Source organism: Somniosus microcephalus, chromosome 12 (genome assembly GCF_052327205.1).
Source record: "Somniosus microcephalus isolate GS21.2 chromosome 12, FLI_Smic_1.0, whole genome shotgun sequence".
In the NCBI taxonomy this organism is placed as follows: domain Eukaryota; kingdom Metazoa; phylum Chordata; class Chondrichthyes; order Squaliformes; family Somniosidae; genus Somniosus; species Somniosus microcephalus.
The window spans coordinates 77,462,208-77,478,852 of record NC_140998.1 but is presented as its reverse complement, the minus strand read 5'-3'; the positions used below and the strand labels follow the sequence as shown (position 1 = coordinate 77,478,852).

At 52.0% G+C, this 16,645-nt stretch overlaps 1 protein-coding gene across 4 annotated transcripts in view; it reads left to right on the top strand.

The window, feature by feature from the left end:
- nid2a (nidogen 2a (osteonidogen)) overlaps nt 1–16,645 on the top strand; it is a 182,527-nt gene that overhangs the window by 143,830 nt on the left and 22,052 nt on the right. For 3 of the 4 annotated variants that reach the window (XM_086003173.1, XM_086003172.1, XM_086003171.1), the window contains 3 exons: nt 12,687–12,908; nt 13,977–14,146; nt 16,016–16,145. In XM_086003173.1, coding sequence (XP_085859299.1) covers nt 12,687–12,908; nt 13,977–14,146; nt 16,016–16,145 — 522 coding nt within the window. Of the gene's footprint in view, nt 1–12,686; nt 12,909–13,976; nt 14,147–16,015; nt 16,146–16,645 lie in introns of those variants that run through there. The other variant, XM_086003174.1, reaches the window with a different exon arrangement.

Below are 16,645 nucleotides of genomic sequence, written 5' to 3'. Positions count from 1 at the left end.
CGGTCGGGAGGGGAGAGGGGATCGGGGGGAGAGGGGAGAGGGGATTGGAGGGGGAGGGGGGATCGGAGGGGGAGGGGGAGAGGGGATCGGAGGGGGAGGGGGAGAAGCGATGGGAGGGGGAGAGGGGATCGGCGGGGGAGAGGGGAGAGGGGAGAGGGGATCGCAGGGGGAGAGGGGATCGCAGGGGGAGAGGGGATCGGGGATCGGAGGGGGAGAGGGGATCGGAGGGGGAGAGGGGATCGGAGAGGGGAGAGGGGATTTGAAGGGGAGAGGGGATCGAAGGGGGGGAGGGGGGAGAGGGGATCGGGGAGAGGGGAGTGGGGGGGAGAGGGGATCGGAGGGGATCGGGGAGAGGGGATCATCGGGGAGAGGGAATCGGGGATCCGGGGGGAAAGGGGATTATCGGGGAGAGGGGATCATCAGGGAGAGGCGATCGGGGGGGAGAGGTGATCGGGGAGAGGGGAGTGGGGGGGAGACGGGATCGGGGAGAGGGCCTGGGCCCTGACAATAAACCCCCAAAAAACCAAAGTCCTTGTGTTCCAGCAAAGATCCAGACATCAGGGACCCAGAATAAATTTCACACTAGGAACAACTAAAATTGAACAAACCACTAACTACACATACTTGGGCTTAAAAATCAGTTCTATGGGAAATTTTCATTTGGCTGTGAATGAACTGAAAGAGAAAGCAAGAAGGGCTTTCTATGCCATTAAAAAATCAATCCAAATAGAAATCCCAATTAGCATTTGGCTCAAAATTTTCAAATCAGTAATTGAACCAATTGCACTCTATGGCAGTGAGGTGTGGGGACCACTAACACAACAAGAATTTGCAAAATGGGACAAACACCCAATTGAGATCCTACATGCAGAATTCTGTAAAAGTATCCTCCGGACTCAAAGGAAAACCGTAAACAATGCATGCAGGGCAGAACTAGGCCAATATCCATTAATAATTACTATCCAAAAAAGAGCCACCAAATTTTGGAAACACCTAAAAATGAGCAACCCCCACTGCTATCATTACGAAGCCCTGAAATGCCAAGAGAGGATCATAAAGAAGAATACCCTCAGTCAACTAGTCCTGGGACTCAGTGAAGTAACCACTAACAATAACCAGCCCCAGGACAGTGACATCGTAGCACAGAGAATTCGACCCAACACAATTGTCACTAAGCAAAAGGAAAAATATCTGTCATATTGGGCAGAAACAACAAAAACCCAAAACAAACTCAATTGCTACTTGGCCCTAAACAGACAATACAACATGGCTGAATACCTGACCACGGTAAAAGATAGCAAATTGAGAAAAACCTTGACTATGTACAGACTTAGTGAGCATAGCCTGGCTATCGAAAAAGGCAGACACAGACAGACCTGGCTGACAAGAGAGAACAGGATATGCTCTCACTGCGGTCAGGGAGTGGTGGAGACAGAGATGCACTTCCTCACAGCTTGTAGAAAATATCAGGGCATAAGGGAGAATTTCTACCCAAAATTCACAAAAATATGCCCTGAATTCAGAAATTTGAATGACGACCAAAAACTCCCATACCTACTAGGGGAACAGAGAAATTGTGTAACCTTAGCGGCACATTATGTTACAGCTTGCCATAAACAGAGGGACAACCATTAAATCTAAGAAAAGAGTATATACAAATTATATGAATGTATATTTATACACTCAGGGATATATCTGTTTATACACTGTATGGATAGATCTGCGTTTGTGTTCAACTATAAATGTTTTTCGATGCTTTGGCAACATAAGATGTACCTTGTCATGCCAATAAAGCGATTTGAATTGAATTGAATTGAATTGAATTGAGTGGGGGGGAGAGGGAATGGGGGAGAGGGGAGGGGGAGGGGGAGAGGGGATCGGGGGGGGGCAGAGGGGAGAGGGGACCGGGGAGGGAATCGGGGAGGGGAGAGGGGATCGGGGTGGGAAGAGGGGAGAGGGGAGCGGGGAGGGGAGAGGGGATCGGGGGGAGAAGAGGGGAGAGGGGATCAGGGGGAGAGGGGAGAGGGGATCAGGGGGAGAGGGGATCGGGGGGAGAGGGGAGTAGAGGGGATAGGGAGGGGATCGGGGGGAGAAGAGGGGAGAGGGGGAGAGCGGATTGGAGAGGGTAGAGGGGAGAGGGGAGTAGAGGGGAGAGGGGAGTAGAGGGGAGAGGGGAGTAGAGGGGATCGGGGGGAGAGAGGGGATCGGGGGGAGAGAGGGGATCGGGGGGAGAGAGGGGATCGGGGGGAGAGAGGGGATCGGGGGAGAGGGGAGAGAGGATCAGAGAGGGGATCAGGGGGAGAGGGGAACGGGGGGAGAGGGGAGAGAGGATCGGAGAGGGGATCGGGGGGAGAGGGGTTGGAGGGGATCGGAGGGGGATCGGGGATCGGAGGGGGATCGGGGATCGGAGGGGGATCGGGGATCGGAGGGGGATCGGGGATCGGAGGGGGATCGGGGATCGGAGGGGAAGAGGGGGATCGGGGATCGGAGGGGGAGGGGGGGATCGGAGGGGGAGAGGGGGATCGGGGATCGGAGGGGGAGAGGGGATCGGGGATCAGAGGGGGAGAGGGGGATCGGGGATCGGAGGGGGAGAGGGGATCGGGGATCAGAGGGGGAGAGGGGGATCGGGGATCGGAGGGGGAAAGGGGATCGGGAGGGGAGAGGGGATCGGAGGGGGAGAGGGGAGAGGGGATCGGAGATCGGAGGGGTAGAAGGGATCAGGGATCGGAGGGGGAGAGGGGATCGGGGATCGGAGGGGGAGAGGGGATCGGGGATCGGAGGGGGAGAGGGGATCGGAGGGGAGAGGGGATTGGAGGGGGAGAGGGGATTGGAGAGGGGATCAGAGGGGAGAGGGGATCGGAGGGGGAGAGGGGGATTGGGGATCGGAGGAGGAGAGGGGATCAGAGGGGAGAGGGGATCGGAGGGGATCGGGTGGGAGAGGGGATCGGGGGGGAGTGGGTAGAGGGGAGGGGGAGGGGAGAGGGGATGAGAGGGGATCGGAGGGGGATCGGGGATCGGAGGGGGATCGGGGATCGGAGGGGGAGAGGGGATCGGAGGGGGATCGGGGATCGGAGGGGGATCGGGGATCGGAGTGGGAGAGGGGGATCGGGGATCGGAGGGGGAGAGGGGGATCGGGGATCGGGAGGGGGAGAGGGGATCGGATGGGGGAGGGGATCGGAGGGGGAGAGGGGATCGGAAGGGGAGCGGAAGGGGGAGGGGAGACGGGATCGGAGGGGCGAGACGGGAGACGGGATCGGAGGGGCGAGAGCGGAGACAGGATCGGAGAGGGGAGAGGGGATCGGAGGGGGGAGAGGTGATCGGAGGGGATCGGAGGGGGAGAGGGGATCGGAAGGGCGGAAGGGGAGAGGGGATCGGGGGGGGAGGGGGATCGGGGATCGGAGGGGGAGAGGGGATCGGAGGGGGAGAGGGGTTCGGAGGGGACGAGGGGGAGAGGGGATCGGAGGCGGAGGGGGAGAGGGGAGTGGATCAGATCGGAGGGGGAGGGGGAGAGGGGAGTGGATCAGATGGGAGGGGATCGTAGTGGGTTAGGGGAGGGGATGGGAGGGGGAGGGGATCGGAGGGGGAGAGGGGAGGGGAGAGGGGAGGGGATCGGAGGGGGAGAGGGCAGGGGATCGGAGGGGGGGAGGGGAAGTGGGGAGGGGATCGGAGGGGGAGAGTGGAGAGGGGATCGGAGGGGGAGAGGGGAGAGGGGAGAGGGGATCGGAGGGGGAGAGGGGATCGGGGATCAGAGGGAGGGAGGGGATTGTGGGGGAGAGGGGATCGGAGGGGAGAGGGGATTGGAGGGGGAGGGGGAGGGGATCGGAGGGGGAGGGGGAGGGGATCGGAGGGGGAGAGGGGAGGGGATCGGAGAGGGGAGAAGGGATCGGAGGGGGGAGGGGAGAGAGGGAGGGGGAGGGAGGGGCGGGGATCGAAGGGGGAGAGGGGCGGGGATCAGAGGGGGAGAGGGGAGGGGAGGGGGAGGGGAGAGGGGATGAGAGGGGATCGGAGGGGGATCGGGGATCGGAGGGGGAGAGGGGATCGGAGGGGGATCGGGGATCGGAGGGGGAGAGGGGGATCGGAGGGGGAGAGGGGGATCGGGGATCGGAGGGGGAGAGGGGGATCGGGGATCGGGAGGGGGAGGGGGATCGGGGATCGGGAGGGGGAGAGGGGATCGGATGGGGGAGGGGATCGGAGGGGGAGAGGGGATCGGAAGGGGAGCGGAAGGGGGAGGGGAGACGGGATCGGAGGGGCGAGAGGGGAGACGGGATCGGAGGGGCGAGAGCGGAGACAGGATCGGAGAGGGGAGAGGGGATCGGAGGGGGGAGAGGTGATCGGAGGGGGAGAGGGGATCGGAGGGGGAGAGGGGATAGGAAGGGCGGAAGGGGAGAGGGGATCGGGGATCGGAGGGGGAGAGGGGATCGGAGGGGGAGAGGGGTTCGGAGGGGACGAGGGGGATCGGGGATCGGAGGCGGAGGGGGAGAGGGGAGTGGATCAGATCGGAGGGGGAGGGGGAGAGGGGAGTGGATCAGATGGGAGGGGATCGTAGTGGGTTAGGGGAGGGGATCGGAGGGGGAGGGGGAGGGGATCGGAGGGGGAGAGGGGAGGGGAGAGGGGAGGGGATCGGAGGGGGAGAGGGGAGGGGATTGGAGGGGGAGAGGGGAGGGGAGGGGAGGGGAAGTGGGGAGGGGATCGGAGGGGGAGAGTGGAGAGGGGATCGGAGGGGGAGAGGGGAGAGGGGAGAGGGGATCGGAGGGGGAGAGGGGATCGGGGATCAGAGGGAGGGAGGGGATTGGGGGGGAGAGGGGATCGGAGGGGAGAGGGGATCGGAGGGGAGAGGGGATCGGAGGGGGAGGGGATCGGAGGGGGAGGGGATCGGAGGGGGAGGGGATCGGAGGGGGAGAGGGGAGGTGATCGGAGGGGGAGAGGGGAGGGGATCGGAGGGGGAGAGGGGAGAAGGGATCGGAGGGGGGAGGGGAGAGGGGGAGGGAGGGGCGGGGGTCGAAGGGGGAGAGGGGCGGGGATCAGAGGGGGAGAGGGGAGGGGATCGGAGGGGGAGAGGGGATCGGGGATCGGAGGGGAGAGGGGATCGGAGGGGGCGAGTGGGATCGGGGATCGGAGGGGGAGAGGGGATCGGGGATCGGAGGGGGAGAGGGGATCGGGGATCGGAGGGGGAGAGGGGGATCGGGGATCGGAGGGGGATCGGGGATCGGAGGGGGAGAGGGGATCGGGGATCGGAGGGGAGAGGGGATCGGAGGGGGCGAGGGGGATCGGGGATCGGAGGGGAGAGGAGGATCGGAGGGGGAGAGGGGATCGGAGGGGGAGAGGGGATCGGAGAGGGGATCGGAGGGGAGAGAGGATCGGAGAGGGGATCAGGGGGAGAGGGGATCGGGAGGGGAGAGGGGAGAGAGGATCGGAGAGGGGATCGGGAGGGTAGAGGGGATCGGGGAGAGGGGATAGGAGGGGATCGGAGGGGGGGTGGAGAGGGGATCGGGGATCGGAGGGGGAGAGGGGATCAGAGGGGAGAGGGGATCGGAGGGGGAGAGGGGATCAGAGGGGAGAGGGGATCGGAGGGGGAGAGGGGGATTGGGGATCGGAGGAGGAGAGGGGATCAGAGGGGAGAGGGGATTGGAGGGGGAGAGGGGATCAGGGAGTGGGGGGGGAGAGGGGAGGGGGAGAGGGGAGAGGGGGGGATCGGGTGGGAGAGGATAGGGTGGGAGAGGGGATCGGGGGGGAGAGGGGATCGGGGGGGAGTGGGTAGAGGGGATCGGGGAGGGGGAGGGGAGAGGGGATGAGAGGGGATCGGGGGGGGGGGAGAGGGGATCGGGGGGGAGAGGGGATGGGCGGGGGGAGAGGGGATCGGGGGGGAGAGAGGGGATTGGGAGGGGAGAGGGGATTGGGAGGGGAGAGGGGATTGGGAGGGGAGAGGGGAGAGAGGATCGGAGAGGGGATCGGGGGGAGAGGGGATCGGAGGGGGATCGGGGATCGGAGGGGGAGAGGGGGATCGGAGAGGGAGAGGGGGATCGGGAGGGGGAGAGGGGATCGGATGGGGGAGGGGATCGGAGGGGGAGAGGGGATCGGAAGGGGAGCGGAAGGGGGAGGGGAGACGGGATCGGAGGGGCGAGAGGGGAGACGGGATCGGAGGGGCGAGAGGGGAGACGGGATCGGAGGGGCGAGAGGGGAGACGGGATCGGAGGGGCGAGAGGGGAGACGGGATCGGAGGGGCGAGAGCGGAGACAGGATCGGAGAGGGGAGAGGGGATCGGAGGGGGAGAGGGGATCGGAGGGGATCGGAGGGGGGAGAGGGGATCGGAGGGGGAGAGGGGAGAGAGGATCGGGGGGGGAGGGGGAGAGGGGAGAGGGGATCGGAGGGGGAGAGGGGATCGGAGGGGGAGAGGGGATCGGAGGGGGAGAGGGGATAGGAAGGGCGGAAGGGGAGAGGGGATCGGAAGGGATGAGGGGGAGAGGGGATCGGAGGGGGAGAGGGGAGTGGATCAGATCGGAGGGGGAGGGGGAGAGGGGAGTGGATCAGATGGGAGGGGATCGTAGTGGGTTAGGGGAGGGGATCGGAGGGGGAGGAGGAGGGGATCGGAGAGGGGAGGGGAGAGGGGAGAGGGGAGGGGATCGGAGGGGGAGAGGGGAGGGGATCGGAGGGGGAGAGGGGAGGGGATCGGAGGGGGAGAGGGGAGGGGAAGTGGGGAGGGGATCGGAGGGGGAGAGTGGAGAGGGGATCGGAGGGGGAGAGGGGAGAGGGGATCAGAGGGAGGGAGGGGATTGGGGGGGAGAGGGGATTGGAGGGGGAGGGGGAGGGGATCGGAGGGGGAGGGGATCGGAGGGGGAGAGGGGAGGGGGAGAGCGGAGGGGGAGGGGATCGGAGGGGGAGAGGGGAGAAGGGATCGGAGGGGGGAGGGGAGAGAGGGAGGGGGAGGGAGGGGCGGGGATCGAAGGGGGAGAGGGGCGGGGATCAGAGGGGGAGAGGGGAGGGGATCGGAGGGGGAGGGGATCAGAGGGGGGGAGGGGATCGGAGAGGGGAGGGGAGGGGATCGGAGAGGGGAGGGGATCGGCAGGGGAGGGGATCGGAGAGGGGAGGGGATCGGGAGGGGAGAGGGGAGGGGATCAGTAGGGGAGAGGAGAGGGGAGGGGGGATAGAAGGGGGGAGAATGTCAGGAACTTGTTTGGTGGGGTGGGGTGGGGGATCCACAGTGAGAATAGTGGGTGGGGAGGAAGAATGTGATCCATGTCTAAAGGAGGCAGGATGAATGAGAGCAAGAACGTGATCCAGATCAGAAGATGGATCACATTCTCCCACCCTCTATTAGGACTGGATCATGTTCTTCCACCCCACCCACTTTACACCCGCACCACGTTCTCCCTCTCCTCCCTTCCCCTCCCCTCCCCCACCACCCGGCAGACGGTAGCAGTTCAAGAACGCAGTTCACAACCACCCTCTCAAGGGCAGCTAACGATAGGCAATAAATAAATTAATTTTTGAAAATGAGAGCGCATTCTATGCAATGTTCCCTGTAAGCGGCCGCGCAGCGCTCCAGCGAACCTGCGCAGCTGGCTTGCCAGCTTTTCAATACAAAAACCGGAGTGATTATTTGCACCAACAAATTTGAGTCATTCTGCGCATGCGCACCATATGGGAGGGCGGGAGCCTAAAGACCATTATGCCCCCCACTGGAGCCGTGCATGCACACCCATCGTTGCAACCACGCATGCGCCTACATTTCCTGTAGGCCCAGCTCAAACCCCGGAGCCCATTCACAGGCTGTAGGCCCAGCTCAGACCCCGGAGCCCATTCACAGGCTGTAGGCCCAGCTCAGACCCCGGAGCCCATTCACAGGCTGTAGGCCCAGCTCAGTGGAGGAGAAGGTCAGCAACTCTGGTGGGGGGCGGAGGGAGAAGGTCAGGTACTTGTTGGGAGTAGAATGTCAGGAACTTGTTGGGGGGGTGGGGGAGAAGGTTCTAACTCTGGTGGGGGGCGGAGGGAGAAGGTCAGGTACTTGTTGGGAGTAGAATGTCAGGAACTTGTTGCGGGGGTGGGTGGAGAAGGTTCTAACTTGGGGTGGGGGTGGAGGGTGGGAGAAGGTCAGGGACTTGTTGGGGGAGGAGAATGTCAGTAACTTGTTTGGGGGGAGAGAAGGGGTGAGCCCTGTCTATTCTCTGAAAGCAGTAGTGTTAGCACTGAGACCTCTGTCTGGAGCCAGGCTGTCACAATGAATGGATCAAATTATACATTGCAAAGACCTTGATTACTGGCAGGATCAAATTATACATTCCAGACAAACTGCTGGATGTGTCTTGTCCTCCAAAGGGACCAATCAGAAATCTGGTCTTGTCATCCAAGGCGACCAATCAGAACTTTGGTGTTGCAAATACCTGCTGCGAAAAATTTTTTAATTATCCAATAATTTAAATTAAACAATGTAAATAACACAGCAAAGTGCAAATTTAGTGCAAATAATTAATCAGATTTATTTGAATTAAGCAACTTTGAATTAAAAGTAGTCTGTACTGAGTTTACAGAATAACACCAGGATGCTTTTACTGTTTGAACCATTCTTTAAAAAGAACCGTTATTCTTAAATATTTTTAATGTACCATCCTTAATGATCTTAAGCTCACAGATGATGCTCGTGATTCCATTACCTTTTTAAAAGAATGCATCACATCTCCCCATCGCATGACTTCACCTTCCTACACCACACATTAAGTGTAAGAAGTCACGGGGGGAGATTTTCTACTTGGGCACCAAACGGGTGTGATGGTGGCAGTGCGCCTGCAGTGCCCGTCCAAAGCGGCACTCGGGAGACCCAAGTTGTTTTTAGGTTTGGGCTTCGTTAGCATTTTTCTAGTGAGCACCGGCTGGCAAATGGCTGCTCTGCTGCAGCTCGGCGGTTTCCTGAGGAGGAAAATCGGCCGGCTGTAGTATGCAGCCAGCTGACTAAAAAAAAAAAAAAAAAAATTTTAAAAAGACAAATAACGTACCTTTTGTGGGAGGCCTTCAGCAGTCACTTTAAGGACCATCCATTAGGTTGCCGAACGCCTGGGGAAAGTGGGACTGACATGTGCATGCTCCGCCCATTTCTCCACAGAAATTTCAATCAAGGTCCAACAACAGGCATTGGACCCTGATTTGCATATTTAAACAGCCCCCTGCCTGCTTTGGCCACAGGAGTGCTGGCATCCATATAAAGGCCCACTTGCAAATTGATTCAGGCAGGCAAATGGTGCACAAGGCCCCCGCCAGATTTTCAGCCCAGATCGATGATTGGTGGCTGGCAGTTAAAAATTTCCTTCACTATTTTAGTGTATTGAATACTGTAGTTATAAACACATTCAGTGATACAAACACTATCCCTGTTTCTATCCCTATAGCAATACTTTAGAAGAAATACACGTGACTCGCTGCGTGAACAGTTAATTAAGCAGGTGCATACAGTGTAATAATGTCTCTAAATTAGACAAAAGTTCAGGTTATACAATGGTTAGAAAACTCTCCTTTCACTACTGGCAACTGGGTTCAAATGCAGCCCAGATCTGTGAGATGAAAGTCTCTTTCTGCCCACAATAAGGGTTATAATTGAAATGGTTTGGGCATTTGATCACTTTCCTGTGGGCCTGTGGGCATGAATCTATCATTTAACACTGATTGGCATTAAACTGGCAATATCACTCAAAGGCCAAAAGATTCCATATCAAATAAAAAATATTATAGAGGCTTGGATTTAAGGCAGAGGAAAGTGAAACTTAATCTTCATCTGTCCCTTAGTACACCTGACCTGGGACTGCATAGGGCCGACACTGGTTACCCAAATTTAAAAGTATACCATTCCCGGGGTGGATTAACGCAAGGGCCTACTAGGCCCTTGATCAGTTCCTCCAGCCAAACTCATCACGGCGCAGAATAACTGCACACAACTGCTGGATGCTGGGTCAGTTTAATTTAAGTGTACTATATTGTGATATGATTTCCTTTATTTTAATGCAGTGTGTAAACATTTTAGTGGCCTATTGCTCCATGCATTTTACTTCCCATTTGTGTTTTAATGGATCGGCGTGGGGGGTGGGGGTGCGGGTGTTGTGTATGGGGGAGCGGAGTGGCCCCAAATGTTCTTGATGCCTAGGGCCCCACGAATTCTTAATCTGGCTCTGGCCATCCCTCAACATAACTGTTACAAATGTCAGGTTTGCACTGGATATTCTCTTGGGTACAGTGTCACTGGACACTCCCATAAGCAGACCCAGCAACCCTACAACCTTGAAAGTACCGTTACTGCCCAATATCGAGTTACATGATCGTGTGATTTGGAAGCAGTAACAATAAGACCCCTTATTGTGTGTACTGGATACTGTGATCTCACTCATGATCTGTGTTCATTTCTTCTATCTTCTCAAGGCGGACTGATCAGCATTCTAGTGAGATAAGGCCTATTGTAAATCACCAAACCTGTTTATTTTACATGACCTGCATGACTGAACAGACTCTTTAACCTTGAAAAAAGGTAAAAGAGCAAAATAAGATAAGTGAAAACAAATAGTTAATCCAGAGCACTGTTGTAAGTTAAACCAGGACAAGGGGTCATGGGTACAAAGTGATTAAAAAAAACAAGTTCCAGAAACGCTTCTTCGCACAGAGTGATTATATCTGGGACCGTCTTCTGGGCAGGGTAATGGAGCCAGACACACTGGCAGTTAGATGCTGTGATGGGAATACTGTAGGTTTCTATTGAAGAATGAGTTAGATGGGCCAAATGGTCTCCTTCGTATTAATCATCTTTGTAAGCTTCCTTGTACAGGTGGGCAGGCCTATGTTTCTCTTGTTGGAAGACACTTTTTACAATAAATAGGACATTGAGAAAAGACTACAAGAAAATAATTTTACACCTGTGGCAATTTTGCTATTCTTGAAAGAACCTCCATCACCAAATCCATGCCAGTGTACAATGCAGAGCCATAGAAATCGTAGCAGTGAAGGAGGCCATTAGATCCATTGGGCCTGTGCTAGTGCTTGTATTTTCTACTAGAACTATCTACTCTATCCCCATTTCCCTGTCCTTTCCCCTATCCTTTTATATTCTCCCTTTTCCAATACTTATCCAATTACCCTTTAAATTATGTTATATGGGGAGAAATTGGTTTTGCACTGGTAACCGACATAGATTTTTGTTTGTACTACCCAGAAATAAAGTACCACCTAGGTGGAGTGCAGATAGGACAATTAGGTGGGGAAGATCAGATGCCCGTATTGGAACCTGTCCAATTTCCCTTTTATTAATTTAAAAGTAGAAGAAAAATTCTGTATGCCCCATCACAGGCATATGATTGCACTCGCCAGGTGATATTTTACACCCAAGCAACACGGGTGAAAATTTGCCCTTGGGTATTTGGCTCTGTCTGTTCTCCCACTCTGTTAAGAATGTTGCCATTTAGGGTTTATTTACTTTCACTGTTTTTCCAATAGTATGCCATTTCCTATTTCTCTGCATCAGTCACCAGTCTGCCCACTACTAACCTGCGCATGTCCTCTTGCCATCTACTGCATTCTTCCCCATAGCTTGCAATGGCCCTAATTTGCTTTCTCTCCTCCAGCCATTTCTCTATCCATGAATCTACATTCCCATTCATGCCATATGCCTTCATTTTCATAACATGCTTCTTGCATGACACCTTATCAAATGCATTCTCAAAATCCATATATACCTCCATTGCGTTCTCTGTATGTATACACTCATTTGTTCAAAAAAAGTAAATTAAATTAGTCAAACATGATCTTCCCTTTACAATTCCATGCTATTCCTGATTAGTCTATGCCTTTCTAAGTGATGAATAATTTAATCTCACATTATGGATTTTAGAAGTTTATTCATAACCAAGTTAAGACTTACTGGTCTATAATTTCCTGTCTTATTCTTTTCCCCTTACTTGAACAGGATGTAACATTTGCCACTCTGCAATCCTTGGCACAATTAACATTTTCACATTTTTTAAAAATTATGGTTAGTTCCTTTGCTGTCTCCTCTGCAATCTCCTTCTGTATTCTGGGATGCACACCATTTGGGCTTGATTGCTTTTCTATTTTTAGACCAATTAACTTTTTCTAATGCGCTTTCCTTTGAATATTTATGTCTAGTGGTGACTCTTCCACATCCGCCTTAGGAACTCCTACAGTGCCTCTTTCACCTTCCTCTGGAAAACCGAGGATAAATACTTATTTAGCTTCTCTGTCATTTCTTCACATTCATGTACAAGATGGCTTCCTTCATCGCTAACTGGTCCCTTTAACTATCCTTTTACTTCCTATGTGCTTATGTATGTCCTTGCTGTTACTCTTTTAATTTTAGTTTTTGCTTTCCTTCTACACTTTTTATGTTTCTCAGTTTGCTTATATATTATTCCCCCCACTATATTTAACATGTCTGTTTTTAAACTTACGCTTTGCTCAAATCTGTTCATCCATGGAACCCATTGCCTTTACTCCTATTCTGAATGTATTAAACCTATATCTCATATTTAATATCTCCCGCTGCTGGTCTGTTGTTTAATCTGCCATTTTTCCAACCAATTAATCTGGGCTAGATCTCTTTGCACCCCATTCAGACATTCTGAGAAAGTATTAAGTAATTGTTTCATTCAACAAGAGGAGATTCTACATTTTAACTACATTGTTATATCGATCCATTTCAGAACCCATACAGCGTCCACAGACGGTGTGTGAACGTTGGAGACTAAGCCTTCTGGAACATTATGGTGGCAGACCAGCTGACGATCAGTATGTCCCCCAGTGTAATCAGTTTGGGGACTTTAGCCCTTTGCAGTGCCATGGAAACAGTGGTTACTGTTGGTGTGTGGGTAAAGAGGGTCAAGAAATTGAAGGAACTCGAACTGAACCTGGCAGTCCACCAGCATGTGAGAACTTACATCTTTACTTTAGTTGTAAGGTGAAAGTTAAAGACATTTTTTGAAGACAAAGAATAATGAAAAAGTGCCATCATTTAAAATGTTTATGTTTGCTTTCCAAAATGAGAAGTTCAAATCATCAGGGCACTTTTAAGAAAGAAAGACTTGCATTTATATAGCATTTTTCATGACCTCAGGAAATCCCAAAGTGCTTTACAGCCAATTAAGTACTTTTTTTGAGTTGTAGTCACTGTTGGAATATAGGGAGACACAGCAGCCAATTTGCACACAACAAGGTCCACAAACAGCAATGAGCAGATAATGACCAGATAATCTGTTTTAGTGATGTTGGTTGAGGGATGAATATTGACCAGGACACCAGGGATAACTCCCCTACTCTTCTTTGAATAGTGCCAGGAGTACTTTTTTGTCCGTCAGAAAGGTCAGACGGAGCATCAGTTTAACGTCTCATCCAAAAGACGGCACCTCCGACAGTGCAGCGCTCCCTCACTACTACATTGAAGTGTCATCCTAGATTTTGTGCTCAAGTCTCAGGAAATGCTTTTTATTTGTTTATGGGATGTGGGCGTCACTGACAAGGCCAGCATTTATTGCCCATCCCTAATTGCCCTTGAGAAGGTGAGCTGCCTTCTTGAACCGCTGCAGTCGGTGTGGTGAAGGTACTCCCACAGCGCTGTTAGGTAGGGAGTTCCAGAATTTTGACCCAGCGACGATGAATGATCGGCTAATATACTTCTAAGTCAGGATGGTGTGTGACTTGGAGGGGAACTTGGAGGTGGTGGTGTTCCCATGCGCCTACTGCCCTTGTCCTTCTAGTGGGGCTTGAACCCACAACCTTTTGACTCAAAGGCTACAAATTGAGCCAAGGCTGACAAATATGAAAAATATGCAGTATTAAAGATAGCAACAGTATAAAGCCACAGTTTGTTTTGGTTATTCAGAATTGTTCTTACTAACTGCCTTTTGATGAAACCATGCATTATATCCATAGTACTTTTATAAACATTTAGAATTTATCCTGGAGATTTATGATTTTTTTTCTCTTGAATTTACCAGGTATACCAACTGTTGCACCTCCCATTATACAACCTACTACAGCGCCTGTTGTGACTCCTCCACCCACGGGTACCTTCCTTTTATATGCTCAGGGACAGCACATTGGGTACCTGCCCCTGAATGGTACTCAGCTAAACAAAGAGGGAGCCAAGAGCCTGTTAGCTCTTCATGTAAAGTATCTATTTTTATAAGTTTCTCCATTGGAATAGCCCCAGATAGTTTTAGCACTTGGGAAGGGGAAAAGTGGGGTCAGGTTATTTAAATTTTTTGGCAAGTGTAAATGGCTCAAAACCATTCATACAAAAGAAATATCAGATCAAGCACTGGGACAGGGAAATTAATAGAACTATGCAAATGAATTGAAGCATAATTAGTGGCAAGTACAGCTGGTGCAAGTGAGAGAAGTGAACGCAGAGATGTTAACTGGTAAGTTGAAAGAAAGGCTTGCATTTATATAGCACCTTTCACAAACTCAATGTCCCAAAGCGCTTTACAACAAATGAATTACTTTTGATGTGTAATCACTGTTGTAATACAGGAAAGTTGCCTTTCCTGTGTTACAATTTGTTGAAAGTAATTTTATCTTTTTTAATTCTTTAAAATATTCATGGCCCTTGGAACCGGCATTAAATGATGGGCCCTGAAAATCCTGGGGAACTGGTCTGCCAGCTGAGTGAAACCCCCACCCGCCTTAGCCCTAGGCCCAAAACCTTGTCCCAAATCTTGGGGGCAGCATCATTTGCATAGCCAAGTCAGACCACTGGTTCTTGGAGGGACACCCCAGCGGCACCTGCCCCAGCTTGACCTGTTCCGCCCTCGTAAGGTGAAGCAGCATCTTGCTGCTCTGCCTGAAGACCCCTGAGGCCCAAATGAGCCAAAGAAAACAAAATGTTTTCATTCTTCAGCTCCCACTGGAGTCATTATGCCACTAAAGAAGGTAAAGCATCCTATCCCATCCGGAATTAATTACCTTATTCTAGATATCTGGTCTCAATTGGCATGAGTTCCACTGGGTCCTTTTTAAGAGTGTAAAATTTCCTAGGGAAGTCCAGGAACTCCCCCCAACATACCTCCCTTGACATGGTGAGGGAGCGGGTAGGAAATCCACCCATGGCCCTACCCCCCCTCCCCCCGACCAGAATTTAAAGGTCCAGTCTAAACGAGGCAGAATTCCAATGGAACAGAATTCTCCCATATTTCAGATAGCCCCAGGGAGAAATCAGACTCATGCCTTCTCCCAACCCAGGGATTTTGAGGTAATGAGTTTTGACAACTTTGTTGATGTAGTAAATCAGTGCACACTTGACCTGAGTTCACTCAGGTCTTCTCTGTGCTTAGTCCAGGGATAAAAGCTATTGGGAAATGAAGGGAATGGTCATGGCCTTTCTGCATGAAGTGAAATGCTCTGTGCTCATTGCTGACATGTGCAGGCAAGCCAGAAGCAGAAAACTGAGCACAATCATTTGCATATGCTAATGTATGTTATGTAACTGCTGCCAGTTCCTTTCTATGTGATCAGACACATTGACAATATCTGCAGAGATTTTTTTAAACACTTATTAAATCATTACTACCAATAATATATGGTAATGTTAAATTCTGTGAATCCATTACAGAAAACATTATTTAAAGTAACTCAGTTTCTGCTGCCATTTACATGCTGGAGTATTTTTTTCATGAGTAGAGTTTTAAATGTCTCCTTTACTGCTACTTTTAAGTTTGCCTCTACGATGGTCTAATAGTGTTTAAACATCTGCTATTTTCAATGAATTAATGTTTAACAGATTAAATTGTCATTATAGTTGGATAAAGTAGACATAACACCAAACAACGTTGCTAGTTAAACAGAGCTATATAAATTATGTAATCTCTTTCCAGTAAGATAATATGTGCAAACTTGTGTTCGTATTTGAGGTCCTCCAGCTGTTGTACAGATTTGTAAGCCTGTCCGGATTGGGTTCACTGTTTTGTTGAATTTTCCAAATGCTGGTCTATTAGACGATTAACTGTTTTCTTCTGGCTTATTTTTCTCTTCCAAGGGTTCAATTGTCATTGGTATTGATTATGACTGCAGGGACAAGATGGTTTACTGGACTGATGTTGCTGGCCGAACTATTAATCGAGTTAGTTTGGAACCTGGTGCTGAGCCAGAAATGATCATTAATTCGGGTAATGAAAACTATTGTCCTTTTACATTAGCTAAGAACAAAAATCATGAATGTAACAAAATTATATGTTGTAAACTTCCAAAAAAAACTTTAGTATAATTATGATTTCTTTTTTAATAGACAAATAAAGAATGTTGGAAGGCATCACTCCATTCTTCTTGAGGGGTGGGGCATGGGCAGGCAGATGGAAGTGGAGTGCTAAATGCTCTTCAACTTTCTGGTTGTGCCTCCTTTGCCCCATTGTTATTTGTGCTAGAGTTACAATACATTTTTTTTACATTAATAGCACATTAATGTATCCCCCCCTTCAAAAAATGTTAAAACACCAGCTTTGATCTCTCATCTGTGCTGAATTAGCTGATCGGGCTTGAGCAGTGATGGGGCATTACAAATGACTTCAGTACCCTCCGGCAAGGGAGAGAAAGAAAGAAAATGAATAAGTATGTAAATAAATAATCAGCTAGTGATCCCACTCCTAAACAGTTTCCAGCGATCCCTGCC